Source organism: Typopeltis vanoorti, chromosome 14 (genome assembly GCF_054136105.1).
Source record: "Typopeltis vanoorti isolate ZY-2024b chromosome 14, IOZ_Tvanoo_1.0, whole genome shotgun sequence".
Lineage (NCBI taxonomy): Eukaryota > Metazoa > Arthropoda > Arachnida > Uropygi > Thelyphonidae > Typopeltis > Typopeltis vanoorti.
Window position 1 is genome coordinate 48517413 of NC_143562.1, and position 15697 is coordinate 48533109.

At 35.1% G+C, this 15697-nt stretch overlaps 1 protein-coding gene across 1 annotated transcript in view; it reads left to right on the forward strand.

Annotated features, from left to right (window-relative positions):
* The window catches only part of LOC150099439 (cytochrome P450 4V2-like), a 115827-nt gene that overhangs the window by 11110 nt on the left and 89020 nt on the right, over positions 1-15697 (forward strand). Inside the window, exon 3 of the mRNA XM_090404353.1 lies at positions 14012-14124. Within this exon, the coding sequence (XP_090260479.1) occupies positions 14012-14124 (113 nt within the window). The remainder of the gene's footprint in view (positions 1-14011; positions 14125-15697) is intronic.

The following is a 15697-nucleotide window of genomic DNA, read 5'->3' on the forward strand; positions in this document are numbered from 1 at the left end:
AATCAATTAGTACAAAAATAATTGCTGTTGAGATGAGTTATACAACGAGAGGGGGTCTGGAAAGTTCTGTTATTCACCTAGAACAAAATGACATCAAAACAACTGATATGACCACAAGAAAGAACATACCAGAATATACAAATATAAGAACATAAGTTACCTTCATAACTCTGCTACTAGTACGTTCTTTCTTGTGGTTATATCAACTGCTTTAATACCATTTTGTCCTGAAATTTATCTTTGAGTTACGAAACAGACTAGCAGTTGTTAACTATTAAAAAATACAAAAGAACTCCCCCGCCTCCCCCAAACCAAAAACACAACATAATAACGTGTAATGTACACTTTATCAAAATTCCGAGAAACGAAAAGTATTAGCAAGGCTAGTTTTCAAAGATGGGAGAAATGATAATTATTTTATTTTGAACTGGATTTTTGGAATAGAGTATAAGACACATTGTCAATATTAAAGAGAAAAAACAAATAAGGAGAGTTTGAGATCACTTTTCTTGTTGCAGAACATAATTAATCATCACTGTTTCTAGAGTGTGCATATTAAATTATAACATGCCTTAAATTGCTGAAGAAATTATTAACGGGTCTGTGGAAAAATTATAATTGAAGGTGCAATAAAATAATAAAACGGAAATAGCCACACACACACACACACACAGTGCACGGAATCGAACAGCGGCAATTTTGCATAATAATATATAAACAAAGTACTATTCCTGGATGGAGAATCGATAATTATTATTCTTATCAACCTTTAAGGAGGTTTATCTCTTTATAAAATCGGTTTATATCTTCAAATATTTTATGTGTCTGTTGATAATCAATCTGGTAATTTCTAGTAGTTATCTATATTACTGGATCCCGTACAGTGCAATACATACACACCTAGAATACATCATATACACCAACATCGGTCCTGAGTTTTCTCTACAATTTTTCAAATGCATTTTCCATAAATCGAAGAGCATGCATTCAGCTCATTCCAAAGAAAAAAAGAACCATAGACCAGCCATAAATCTTCATCCCATTGCACTCACCCCAGTTTCATCAAAAATGACGGAATCAATATTATTGTTCCCAAAATTATTGAATCATGAGCAAGAGATGGGAAATGTTTGCTCTGCTTTCCAACTTACCAGATTATCATTTTTGGAATACCATCAATCTTATTCAACTGATTTTCCAGTTTTCCCTCTGGATATACCATACATATCACGGAAGATGGAATCCTTTCTTCATATTTACTTGGGAATGCTGGAGTGTCCGAAGTCAAGTATTTCTGGAATATCAATAGATGAAATACCTTCTAAAATGAATGCCAAAACACTAATATAATGATCAAACTTCTATTGCGTGAGGACAATATTTTCTCTTCATCCACCGAAGTGGATGAAGAGAAAATATTGTCCAAAAGCTAACTACAAATGAATTTTACCGTCAATTTCCTTTTGGAAATTATTATTATTATTAGGTCACGCCTCCAAGGAGTACAAAGACTCATCGATGGAGGGCATCTACTCTACAATTCTCCGTCTTCACCATTCAGTCCACCAGCTACAGCGAACTGCATCATCTACACCAACGCCATCTACCGCCGACCACCACCACTACTGTTCTCACAAACATTGCCCATTGCTGGATTCGAACGCGTGGCCTTTTGGCTTTAGAGAGTAAGCTAACCGCTCTGCCAACCAGGCCGTCATGTAGTCTAACATTATCATGATGGATATATGAACGATAATTACTCCTTATTATTATTTGTTTCACGTTTTTATAGAATTACTGATCGTTAATGAAGAAAATTATCCTCTTAATAATGAAAAAGTAAGGATTTCATTCAAATCTTTGGCATTATCGGTGCCCCATTGCGGATGGTATATTGCCCAAATGTAAAACTAGCCGATATACGTTTCACTGATGTTACATATTATTATATCGATTTCGATTTATACGATTATATGAATACCAATTTATTATATAACGTTATACCACGGAAGTATACGAAAGTTTAACTAAAGACTTTCTTTGCATATCTGACAAAAGGAAAGGCGTGAACAATGATTATATGTTGAGCAACTCAAGTGGTTCGAGTGCTCTCTTTATTTTATGATCAAAAATGTTTAAAAATTATGATAAACTAGATTTTAAGAATATCAATAGACTAAAGATGTAATTTCAATATCAGAAATATCAGAATATCAATATCAATATAGGAATGATTACTTGGTCTGCTTTTTCTGGCCAAGAGCTGAAATATAACCTTTCTTCTGTCCCATAAAACCGTTTTATAACTTAAATATTACTAAAATGTAACTTAAATCATATCTCTTCGTTTACGCCTCTGGACTAACCTCTGCAACCCACAATCTATTTTCATAGGGAGAATTACACGGGTCACACTGTCGTTGTTATTCTTATCTTGATCCTTTTCACTCTTCTCCCCAAGTGACGTAGGGGATAGACCTAAGTACAGTAATCCAGTGGGGCGTATCAAAGCCTTATAAGGAGGAATGTTAACTGTCATATCTCTGATTGTTTTCCAGTCTGTGTAATGGAGTACCATGAAGGATCCAGTCAAACGTATTTACAAACGGAATAGCTACAGTCACTCTCTAACCATTCCCTTTATCCGACTGAACTATTACTCTGTTATAAAAAGTTAGTACATTAGAAAGGAATAACTCCCTTTCCCTAAAGTGGCATATTCTTATCCACTCATTCTTGAACTATTCTATCATCTCTTCTTATATATTGATTAGTCAATAATTGGAAGGCATCCTTTATGCAAGAGTAATAAATTCCCCTTCTTTCTCTTGCCCCGTGGCTTTAACAGACCTCACAATTAAGTAGAACAGCCTCTTCTAAGGCACGACCAATTCCTCTACATGTTCTAGCAATATTCCAGCTGAAATTCCACCTAATCCCACATCTGGACTTTCATTTCCTTTATGCATTCTCATAATTATTGTCTATTCCTTAGTATTTCCTAAGTATCTATCTCTATTCTCCATAGAGATCTGCCGTATCCACACTTGGATGAAGGAGTCTTGCAAAGTAGTCAATCAGTAAACCAAATATTTCATATATTTCGGCCAAGTCGCTACCATCACCCCTTTTAAGTAATCCTTTAATAATTTATTATTCCTTCTGCATGTACATAGTGAATGAACTTTTGGGGATGTCCTTTGACCTGATCAGCAAATTTCTTCTCATAATCTGATTTCTGCCATTTTTGCAATAAGCATAACAGGATGCTTTACTGCTCGTAAACTATCTGATCACCTATTGTCTTATATACGATCAGTAACACTTTTTTTCTGAAGTTCTTGATTTATTGATGTAGCTTATCCATCTTACTCCTACTTGGTTTATCCTTCGGACATTTGGTATATATCTCTGATAGTGCTAGGCTTCAGTTACCCCTTGATTATCCTCTAATCATTGATGTCTTTCTTCCCTTGCAGATTCTTATAATATATCGGCTGACTTCCAGATCCACATATACCCATCCTTAGCAGAATATTCCATATGGTTCAGAATATGTCGGGACCAGAAGATGTCGCTTCTCAGTCGGAGGCAATGTGTCCACCTTGGGTACTGGCAATCTTTCGATCCTATAACGATATAGTACGGTCACGCCCCGTTTACTCCTTATGATATGCAGCTTCAATAATTATCACTTAGCAGCTGTATAAATTCAATTTCTTTTCATGCGATCTTTCCGTGTTCCAATCCATATTTCTGTACTTTAATTTCATCATAACCAACACTCCACTTGCTTTCATTTTGCAAATTTGCTAATACTTGTCTTTCACATTATGCCTTGAATCCCCTTGTTTATAACATTGACAACAGCATATTTTGTCTTTCTGGCCTTTATATTACAACACATTGCATCAGATGAAGTGCAATGCATAGGACTCTCCTCGAAATGTAATTTTTGGCGGAAATTACTAATTATGAGGATAGAGGTGTATACCACGAGCATTACCTCTTCCTCATCCTATATTCTCTTTCTTGAAAACTCTGTACTATCTATCTCAATCTCTTTAACAGGCCTTTAAAGCCCACAACCCTCCAAGCATGCTTGGATTTCGTAACCTAAATACGAGGATAGAATGGTCATCCCTATGCCTCGAAGTATTCCTGGCTGTGTCCCTGTGTGTTCACGGGCCGGTTTGCCTGCTTTCGGGATGAAAAACGCCAGATAAACTGGCGTATAAAACCCTGCTGTCCACACCTAAGACCGGCTAACTTGGCTATGGCTGAGGAAGATCCTTCAGCTCCTCACGTCGTCGACGAGGAGAATCGAACCTAGGACACCCCTTCACCAGTCATATGGTTGCGACTCGTAAAGCCACTAGGCTAACCGCGCGGACGAAAACGCTATACGCTTCACATTAATCTGCATTCAATGTAATCTGATTGATCTCATTGATGCCTATTACTTTAGCCGAAGTTGCAGAGACAAATGCTCAATCTCCTTCTCCTTATTCATCAAACTCTTCTCAAAAATTATAGGATCCACTTAAGCTTCCAGCTATTTTTACACCTTGTATTGATTATCCTATTCGACGTTGTAGATTAATAGACTGGATGTCGAAGTATGGGGTCATTTGAAGAAAATACAAGGCCTACTGATTCGTTTCCGAAGCTGGTTCTCGCTGTATTAGTTTTGCTGTTGTATTTTCCTTCTGAGCAGGGCGACATTTTCCGAGATATGTTTAAATGCTTCTCAGGCAAAAACTATTAATTTCCTGTTCACTCTAACTCATATTATTACCTTTACCTTTTTCTATTACTCAATGTTAAGGAGGTATTAAAAATTCTTCATGTTTTCTATATTCTGTTTTTTTTTTCTTTTTAAGCAGAAAATTTAGATTTCGACGAAAAACGTTTTGTACAGCATTTGATCGCGCGACAGTGAAGTCGTTATCAGCTTAAAAACTTGGCTGGAGTTTCAGAGAAACCAGATTTCGTATTTATTCTATTAATGCAATAATAAAGCAAAATGTTATTGTCACATACTATTATTACAAAACTGTTATTATTCCTTTGAAAATATTGTCCTTCGAGTTTTGAAACGGAGAATGAGTTTCCTGCTCTTAGAGTGAAAAAATTGAAACAAAGAAAGAAACAGCTGTGAGTAGTTTCGTATTATATTTATTGTGTAACTTTCCTTTTATTCATTCCATAAAGTTTCTATATGGAATGAATTTTAGCACACTTGAATTTGTATTAAGAAATTTTATGGAGTGGGTAATTACAGTTACGAAAAAAATGAAACACACACACACACACACACACACACACACACACACACACACACACACACACACACACACACACACACACACACACACACACACACACACACACACACACGTGTTGTACTTTAATTAAATTGAAATGAATAATTCTAAAGAAATTAAATGTTTACTTTGCTTACAGGTTTATGCAAGTACTTTCCTAGATGCACACATCTATAAACAAAACTAAACATTTAATTTTTCGCTTTATTATTCTTTCTTCCTTTTACTCGTTATTATTTTATGTGAATATTTCCATACAAAAAAGGTTGAATGGCTTTCGCATCATCAATAATTAGAATTCTGGCCTCCAATAGTGAGGTAGAGTCGATTTTGTATTGGGGTGAAAGAATTCATCACCTATCTAAAGGAATTTAAGTAGTCTCTAGAAGGATTTCGACTTGTTAGTTTAAAAGCGGATGGGATATTCATTAGTCTGCAACAGAATAAAAAAAATAAACAATACAAAGATGTCGTCGATAGTATAGAGGAAGCTTGGCATATCTTGATGGATAACATAAAATGCTGTAAATCAAAGCGTTGTAATTTTTACTAAGCTTTCTATGCAAACCTGTCAACACTTCTGTGTGTTTATAAAATCTTTAACTATTTAAATCTTTTTTTTTAAATTTAATTTTTGGTATTTTTTATTATTAAACTGGGATGATCAATCATCTACATTTGAATCACCTCAATAAGGAGGTTGTCTTCCTTAGGATTTTACTGTTCTCTTCAGCAATTCAAACATTCCAGACTTGAGAGATGTAACAATCTTTTAGGACAGAATTTTAGGACTCCTTCAGAAGAATACCACGAAATGCTATTGATATTTTATATAACGAGTTCTGAAAAACATGCTGCAGAATTCGCTATCATCTTCCTATTTAGATCTCAACCACATTGAGTTCTCCTTTCCAGCTGAAAACTCATCACAAACCGAATCTGAGTTCAAATTTTTGAAACTAAAGTACTGCTAAATCGGAATACTTGCTTGATTCTTAATCCTCCTACTCCTTTATTGGTCTTACTATTAATTTCACTGTAATCACAGAGACATTACTCGAATAGAAAAATTGAAGCAATATTGTTACTGCAGAGATCATCATCTCTCATTCATTTAAAAGCTCACAACATGAAGTGATAAAGAAATTCATGAGGTATGCAAATTATCATAAGCTGTTTTTTTCTGAATTTGCAGTTGTAGTCTTCAGAAATAGTGTTCATTCTTCGGTGTTGGACACACGTGCATAATTATATATTTGTATTGTATGTTATTTGGACTGGAGATGCTATCGGTTTTTCGAAGAAACCAAAGAATTTCGGCAAGAAAAACAGCGGGGTATTATTTCTCTTGTAAGACTTTCTTTTGTTAGTTTTTATCTCATAATTCAAAGTAATCTATTAGATTTTCATTAAAAATGTCTTATGTTCTGAACATCAGCATCTTTAAACACGAATAACGTCTAAGGTTCGGTAAGTATTTCTTATTTTAATTCAAACTGTATCTTTATGATTTTCCAGTTGGTGGGTATCATTTTGACTTGTCATTTTTAAAATCTCAGAAAAAACTATCATCATGCATTCCTCATTTATACCGAAAATTTATAAAATTTTGGTGCTATCTACAGTTTTCTGTCGAAATGATCTATTGCTGTCTTATATTTCCTACTTCGAAGTCACTACGAACAGTAGCAATCCACCTCGTTTTTGGTTTTACAATGTCGCTTTCGTCTGCAATCCTGATATGAAACACTACTTAGTTCTTCCCCTAATATTGCGAACGTGATACTCGCGAGTGGCAAGGAAAAAACTATGTTCAAAAACTAAAATTACTTAAAAATTGTAATTAAATTTAATTACGAAATTTGCCTTTTCTAGCGTGTTCGAATCTCTGTCAGAATAAAAAAAAATTGTTAGGATTCACGTGATTATTTGAAAGTGTGCGAAGGTTACGAAGTGTCAACAAACCGTCGCGTGTCGACTGCGTGTTCTCAGCACGCATCCGCCCATTTGAATCCGATTTTAATTTTTATATTATTCGTCCAATGATCAGGAAAATAATAGAATTATGGGTTTTATTTTATTTTATTTAATTCAAGTTTTTGTAGATATTTTATTCAGGCTACCTTTTAACACTTAACATGTGTACTAGTATTTGTTAATCTACTTTTCCGCGTCTACAGAATTAAACCATCGATGCGCCTTTGTTATTTGACATTTTAGAAATGATTTTCCCTTTCCCTGTTTTGTTAAAATTAGTTTCAACGATTACGAATTCATGACCTTGTTCGCTTATTGGCACATGTTACCGATGGCGTATTTTATCACATTTTTCTATATATTGAGAATTCATCCTGAATTGAAGAGTTACTGCTGATTAGCACGATGTCGTTTGAACTAGAAAACGTGTACTTTCCAGGCATTTCGACTACTTTACTTTTAATCATATTGTTATTATTCACTGTACTGGTGTATTCAATTCAATTCAATACCAATGCAATCATTCACTTGCGAGAGTACCGGTACCTACACCTCATTTTGTTATAGGTAATTTGGATATCCTTTACAAATGCTACAGGAAGAGGGAAAAACGTGGTCTCAATCATGGTCAGTATAAGCTATTCTATTCTTAACTAAAAGTAGTAGTTTACATTGGTAAAACTCTGTAATTTAAATCAGAATGAATTTTCAGACTTAGGAATTTTGCAATGATGTTTCTGACTGCGGCATAAATGTCGTTGAATTTGGTGAGTCCAAAATTGTAAGAGGGCGATAAATGAAGATTTCATGGCATGTTGTACAGTTATTATAATATTTGTTGTATTTATGAACTTAATATATAGAATATTTTTAATCTTTTTTTTCTTCAAATATTTCGTGTTACATTAAGACTTGTAAATATTGAAACGGATTAAACGTCCTCATAATTTCAAATGAAAATCAATTATATTTAGCCCATATTCTCTAATATAAATGAATACCATTAATTAAAACATAAGTCTAGAAGTTATAATTTTTGACCACACAGCTTATGATAATATATTGTTCTGTATTAGTCATAGGAATAAAAATAACAATAAAGACACTAAATTAATATTCCGCACATTTAGGTTCAATTGAAACAGTTTCTACTGTCTAGTCAATATAGTGTGATTTCAATTTCATCGGGGAGCATAGATGCTTATAAATATCTCTATACTGTAGGCGATCATCCCTATTTGAGAAATTATTAGCTGATTATAGGAGATTTCTTTATTTTTAAGTTTGCACTGAAACCATTCTACATACTGCGGTCATACATCTAGGACCAGTAGACGTCCATGCCTCGAGAATGTCCTGTGCTATCCAACTGCAGTTCTGGAATTCGAGAAGGCATTCTCTCCTAGAGTACGCATGGTTAAATGCTATGTATGGTCTGTACTGCTGTACGGTAGAGACCATACATACGGTGCAGAAACTTGGACCTTGAAGACAACATCAATAAAAAGACTTGAAGCCTTTGAGATGTGGTTATACAGACGAATGTTAAAAATCCCATGGACAGCAAAAACGTCCAATCAGGAAGAACTGGAACAAATGGGGAAATTAAGTGAAATTTTAGATACCATAAAAAGAAGGAAAACTGCATATCTTGGACACCTACTTCGTAATGAAAAATATAAGATACTTCAATTGATTATAAAAGGGAAGATAAATGGAAGAAATGGACAAGGAAGACGAAGAAAATCTTGGCTGGCAGATATCAGACAGTGGACTGGTATGAACTCTGAGAGACTGCTCAGAATAGCTGAGAATCGCTCAAAATTTGCCAAGGTGGTCGCCGACCTCCGATAGGAGATGGCACTCAAAGAAGATGATTCTCTCCTAAGTCTTCCATACCGCTTGAGAGAGAGAGAGAGAGTCCGAAACTAAGTACCTCCATATAACTCTTCTGACACCGCACATCTTTAAAAGATACAGTTGAAGACGCAAGTTTTGTTACGATGTGGTGTTCTTCTTGAGGTAGCCGTACGAAGTCTTGGTTGTTTTCAGCATGGTACGCAACAGCACTCCCAAGTTGTATATCAATAACGACTAACTCATCTCCTCTCCTTACTACAAAGTCAGGCTTCCTCAATCCAATAAGAGTCATATAGTAGGGTTCTAACTGCTGTTGTCCAACCTTTGTTCTACTAACTGTTTTCTATAACTATCTGCTGACCCGGACACCGTGTGTGCGATATCATCATTGAACAAAATGAGCCAAAGTTTCCCTATTCTGACAGAATATTCTGCACCTCCTTTATCACTTCGTTCGAGACAGCAGGGCATTGATTTTCCTCCTAAATAAATCTATATATACAAAACCAGAGAGAAAGGTGTTCCATCCTTGGTCCATTGATGCTGAAAGGAAATATATTTAGTCTTGTAATGCAGCTCCATTGACTGAATGGTGGTATAATAAATCTCATATCCTTTGTTCAGACTAGGGAGTTGCAATGGGCGTCCTTCCATCAAGCAACTATTCTGAGGTACGTCTGTAATCTTCGTTAATATATAAAGTCCTAGAGGCAGGAAGACATACCTATGAAGAGGAGATCGAAATTTATTGCAATTTAGGCCATTACTATCGAACCGAGGGAATACCAAAACCTCCATGGTTTACAGTGGCATGGAAAAACGCTAATGGCACATCTTGAGGAATATATAACACAAATATACATCTACATCCATCCAGGTTACTAAACGACAAAGACAATTTAATTAGGAATAACTTATGAGAGAGTCTAGAAAGACGATAATAATTCAGAATGAAGGACCTCTGTTGAGGTTTAAGTGGAGATTTATGGAAAGAAGAAAGAAAAAAGTCCTAGAGTGGATGGGAAAAAATGAACGGCTTACCGGAGCGAACAGAACACCAAATTATCCCCACTCCAGCAAAACTGAGACAGAATACCAGGACATGCCGTGTAGAGAAAACTCTAAGTTCTTAGCAATGAATTTTTTATCTCTTCATGAGCGGACAAGAAAACGCATACTCGTCATTGTCACACTGATGGCTTAAGCCATGAACTTGAATACAAGGTCATCTGCAAATGACATAGAATTAACAGTGTGTGTGTGTGTCAAGAGAGTAGCCAATGTGGCTTGGAAGGGAACGAATAAACTCATCAGTTAGACACTTGAAGAAAACAGGAAAGAATGGGTCTCCTTGGATTAAACTCCTAAGCGCTATGAGGGATGTTGATTTAGATCCCATTGGAATGGTAAGGAAATTTGCAGTAGAAATCTCTATGTAGGTGAGGAGAGATTCTGAACAGCTTCAACACACACACACACTCTCTCTCTCTCTCTCTCTCTCTCTCTCTCTCTCTCTCTCTCTCTCTCTCTCTCTCTCACTCACTCTCTCTCTCTCTTTCTTTCTTTCTTACTATGCACCATAATAGTTTCGCAAAGGTTCCTGCTTACACCAGTGAGAGATTGACACAAATTGAGAACCGGTTGTCTCTCAATACCATCCGCAACAAAGTAATGAGGAAAAGATAATAAAGAGATAAGGCATTGAGACAGTGCCAAGAAGAATATAAGAAATCGTGATAGCTCGTTGTACGTAGCAGTAAGTATAATTGAAACATTGTTCATGAAATTGTTATGTTATGTAACGACTGGCTGTGCGGAAGATTTCTTAACTGACATAAAAGATTAATTACATTAGAAAAGTGTAGATTGGATGAGACTCGATCAGTTCGGGTATTATTCAAAATTACGGATGAAATAGTTAGCAGCACATGAAATCGTTACTGAGTGTTTTTTATTATGGTTTCAATTATTTTAGTTTGTTTTCGGGAGAAAAGTAGTGTGTAATTAGTTAAAAGCGATTGAGTAAAGTTTGATGTATAACGTCATTAGATGAATTGTTTTCTACACTTCATTTGTACATGAATTGTATCCGTTGAATAAAGAAAATTGCTATAACAGGGCTGATCTTTGTATAATAATCTAGAGAATGAATGACTAAATTTAGTAAAATGTTACTTAAAGCAATTTCTTTCAGATCGTGATTGACGAAGGAAGAATAATATATCTACTTTTTGACTTTCACTTTTAAATACGTATTAGGCTGCATGGCATATTAAATGTGCAATAAAGCGTCTGGATTCGTATTTGAAATTGCAAAGAACAATATACATAATCGTGGCTTATGTGGACAACTAACACAACCTTACAATATTCGAGAGTACCTTGCGAGCATCTCTCATATGTGAAGCTACAGATTACATATTGGCAGAATCCAACGATTCCAACTCCGACATTTGATGATTAACCTGTTTAGTGTTGTGCAAATTTTCTGCCATTATCTCGATATGAACTGTCCTCTCCATACTTTGTAGTATTTTTTCCTTATAAGACTTTATTTTTTAGTTTCCTTCATCTATGTGATTTTCACATATGAAAGTATCTGATTTTCTGTGTGTTATTAGTTGACCATCTAAAGTTCGTATTTCTGTTTTGATAATTAATTTCATATGATGCTAATATTAGAAACATAAAGACAAATAATGTGTAATGAATTTAATCAAGTTTATGTTATTATAATTCAAACTATATCTTTATGATTTTGATTTTCAATCAAGTTGGTGAACTTGATTGAAAATCAAATTCACCAACTACTTCTAAAGCCCTACCAGCATTAAGAAACCACCTCGCATTTGTTTTTCCACTGAAATTTTAGGCTGCAATCCTAGTATCAAACAATTCTCAGTTCTCCTCCAAATATTATGAACGTGATACTCGCCAGTGGTTAGGGAGGAGAAACCTATGTTCAACAACTAAAGTTACGAAAATATTTCAAGAAAATTTAAATAATAATTTTAAGTTTCAATAATTGAAATTACAATTCTTGTAATTTCAAGAAAATACAAAATAACAATTTTGTATTTTCTACGGTACTCGATTCTCTGTCTGGTTACAAAATAATTGTTTAAGGATCCACTGATTTATCTGTAAGTGTACGAAACACGAAGCGTCAGCATATCGTCTTGTGTCAGCTTTGTATTCTCAGCACGCATCCAACTATTAGAAGTCCAGTCTGTAATATGTATATTATTCATGTAACGAACAGGCAAATCACATACTTATGGGTTTTTATTTTATTTATTTAAATTTATTCTATTATTATTATTCAAGGCTGATGGAAGTAGGCAGCATACCTACTAGTATTAGATCATCCAATTTTCCACGTCTTGAGATTTGAACTCAGTGCGTATTTTCTATTAGACATTCAACAGATCGTTTTCCCTGTCTGCCAAAAAAAAACATAAACAAAAATATAGCTACAACGATTACGAATTAATTCTTTTCCATGGTCGGTTATTAGTAGTTGTTCCTGGTGGTGTATTTTAATACTTCTTTCTACGTACTCGAAACTGATTCTGAGTTGCAGGATTACTGCTCATTTTAATAAGAGAACGATTGTAATAAGAAGGATAATTAGCATCATGTCATGTGAATTAGAAACTTTTATTTACGAAGTATTTGCTGCATCTTTAGTCATATTGATATTATTTACTTTCTGGTGCAATCAATTCAATACCAGCGGAATGATTAACTTGCGAGTGTCAATGGAATTCCCCCTCATATTTTTATAGGTATTATCGATGTGTTTTTACAAATGCTACATGGAAAGGGGAAAAGGTAGTTTCAGCCAAGGTGAGTATAATTCATGTGTTCATAACTAAACGTAGGATTTTATACTGGTAAAACCTTGTAATTTATTTGGAAATAAATTACTATTTGTTGTTGTATTTTTCCTGCAATTGGCACGCCCAAAATTGTAAGGAAGCTATAAGTGAAAATTGCATCGCATATTGTACAGTTATTATAATAATAGTTTTTTAAGATTAAAAGCTTAATAATGAAGGTTTATTTTCTTGATCCTGTGAATTAGTATGATAATATTTGGTTTATAGATCAAGTGTTGATAAGAATTTATTAACTCAACCAACTAGTTTCGCCATACTTTAACTGTAGGCATCTTCAAGGCACAGACATATAGGCATAAAACAATCCCACAATTATGAGTAACTGTAACTGACAAGAATAATTACAAATAAAATGGCATCGAACGTGAGTGAAACACGTATCGCGTGTACAAGATTAACTAGTTGTTGCTAAGGAACTTTCTGTAGTTTGTATTGAAGTTCATTTCTTGTATATTTAGGGACCTAATTAAGGTTTCCATATCTCTGGGAGTATTAAACCTTGATTTCTGTGAAGGTTAACTGTAGAACGAGCGACTGTGGCTGCTTCTTAGAAAATTCTTGAATGGTAGTTTTCCACAATGTAAGGGGAACAGCTTTTGTTCCACTCGATGACATGGTTAGTTGTAGAGAAATGAGACGATAGGCCAGAAATGTCCTGTCTGTTGTTTTTGACGTAGCCAATGTGTTCCTTTTGCCTGAAATCAGGGAAAAGGAGCACATTTTGAAATTGGCAAGCACACAACCTTTACCCTTGCTAATGTTTTGTCGATTGTGTGTGTGTGTGTGTGTGTGTGTGTGTGTGTGTGTGTGTGTGTGTGTGTGTGTGTGTGTGTGTGTGTGTGTGTGTGTGTGTGTGTGTGTGTGTGTGTGTGTGTGTGTGTGTGTGTGTGTGTGTGTGTGTGTACATACAGATTTTTTTTAAATCAGAATACCTTTTTTCTCTAGCGTTGACTCAAGAACTGCTGCAGTTGCAAAAACAGTTCGTAAAAGAAAAAGTATTTGTAGGATGGACTTTCTTCCGGCCTTGGATAGCTGTAAATACCTGGAAATTGGCACAGGTTAGTAGCAAATATATCTTTAACTATGATTTGACGATATAAAGATTAGTGAAGATTTATGTGGGTGGTCTGACTTGTTCTCGGCTCCAACCAAAAATAGCAAAACTATCAGCACGATTTGCAAGTCATTCTATCAAGTAGCTTGTGTTATACAGCTGTCTGAAGCAAAAGTGTTGTCTGTATACCTTGAAATGGATAAAATTGAGTATCGTGCGGTTATAAAATTCTTTGCAGTAGAAGGTTCAACGCCAAACGAAATTCACTCGACGTTCATAAAAGTTTATGGGCACTCGTCTCCTTGGTTTTTGACAATTTAAGAAATGCGCTTCCGAGTTTAAACGTGGCCATGTCAGCCTTCAAGATGATCCAAGTGAAGGACGTCCAAAAAGTTTAACGACACCAGAAAACATTGACCAAGTGCAAGATATGATATTGGATGACCAGGGAGTCAAAGTGTCTGAAATTGCTGAGACTATAGGGATTTCAGAAGAACAGTGTAGGATGTATTTTGCATGAAGAATGGCAAATGAAAAAAAAAGCTTTACGCAAGATGAATTCCGCGCTTCCTCACAGCTGATCAAACACGCACTCTCGTGAAAATCTCCGAACAGTGTTTGGAGCGTTTTAACAAGAATAAATCTGACTTTGTCGATTTATTACTATGGATGAGACTGGATTCACCATTATACACCAGAATCCAAACAGCAGCCAAAATAGTAGAGTGAAGCCGTTTGTTCAGCGCCAAGGAAGACAAAGCCGGTTCCATCAGCAGCAAAGGTCATGGTATCGGTGTTTTGGGATGCTGAAGGCATTTTGTTTATTAATTATCTTGGAAAGGGTAAAAGAATAACTTGGGAACATTATTCCGATCTTTTCACCAGAAAAAACGAAAACATTCATGAGAAAAGACAAGGTTTGCAGAAGAAAAAATCATTTTTCATCAGGACAATACACCTGCCCAGAAAGGTATTTTGACAATGGGAAAATTAAGGGATTTGCACTATGAATTGTTGGAAAATCCACCATATATACCCCCAGATTTGGCTCCCTCGGAGTTCTATCTCTTCCCAAAACAATGAATTTTGTCTTCCTCAGCGTTTTTCTTCGAATCAAGGGTGATTGCAGCTGTAGAGGGGTATTTTGCAGATCATACTGATAACCACTACAGAGACGAGATAATGGCGCTCGAGCATCGCTGGAATAAAGGTATTAGTCTTAAGAGAGATTATGTTGAAAACTAAAAAATTATTTTGAAATTATAAATTCGTTTTTTCAATATTAGGCTCAGAACTTTTCAGACCACTCTTACAGTGAAATCCGGATATTCTTTTTCATTTCATCCATTTCTTATTATCATGGAAAAATTTATGGAATATTCTTGAAAATATTGTTTATAATTATCTGACACTTTTTAAAACCGGAAATAGATCACACGAATCCAAAATCTAGAGTGCTATTTACGATATCCTGTAGCAGTGCTGTATTCTTTCTTCACTTTAAAAGTAACTGTTCAAACGACGCTTTTCACTCACACTGTTCAAACACTCAAGGGCGAACACTATTTCTGAAGATT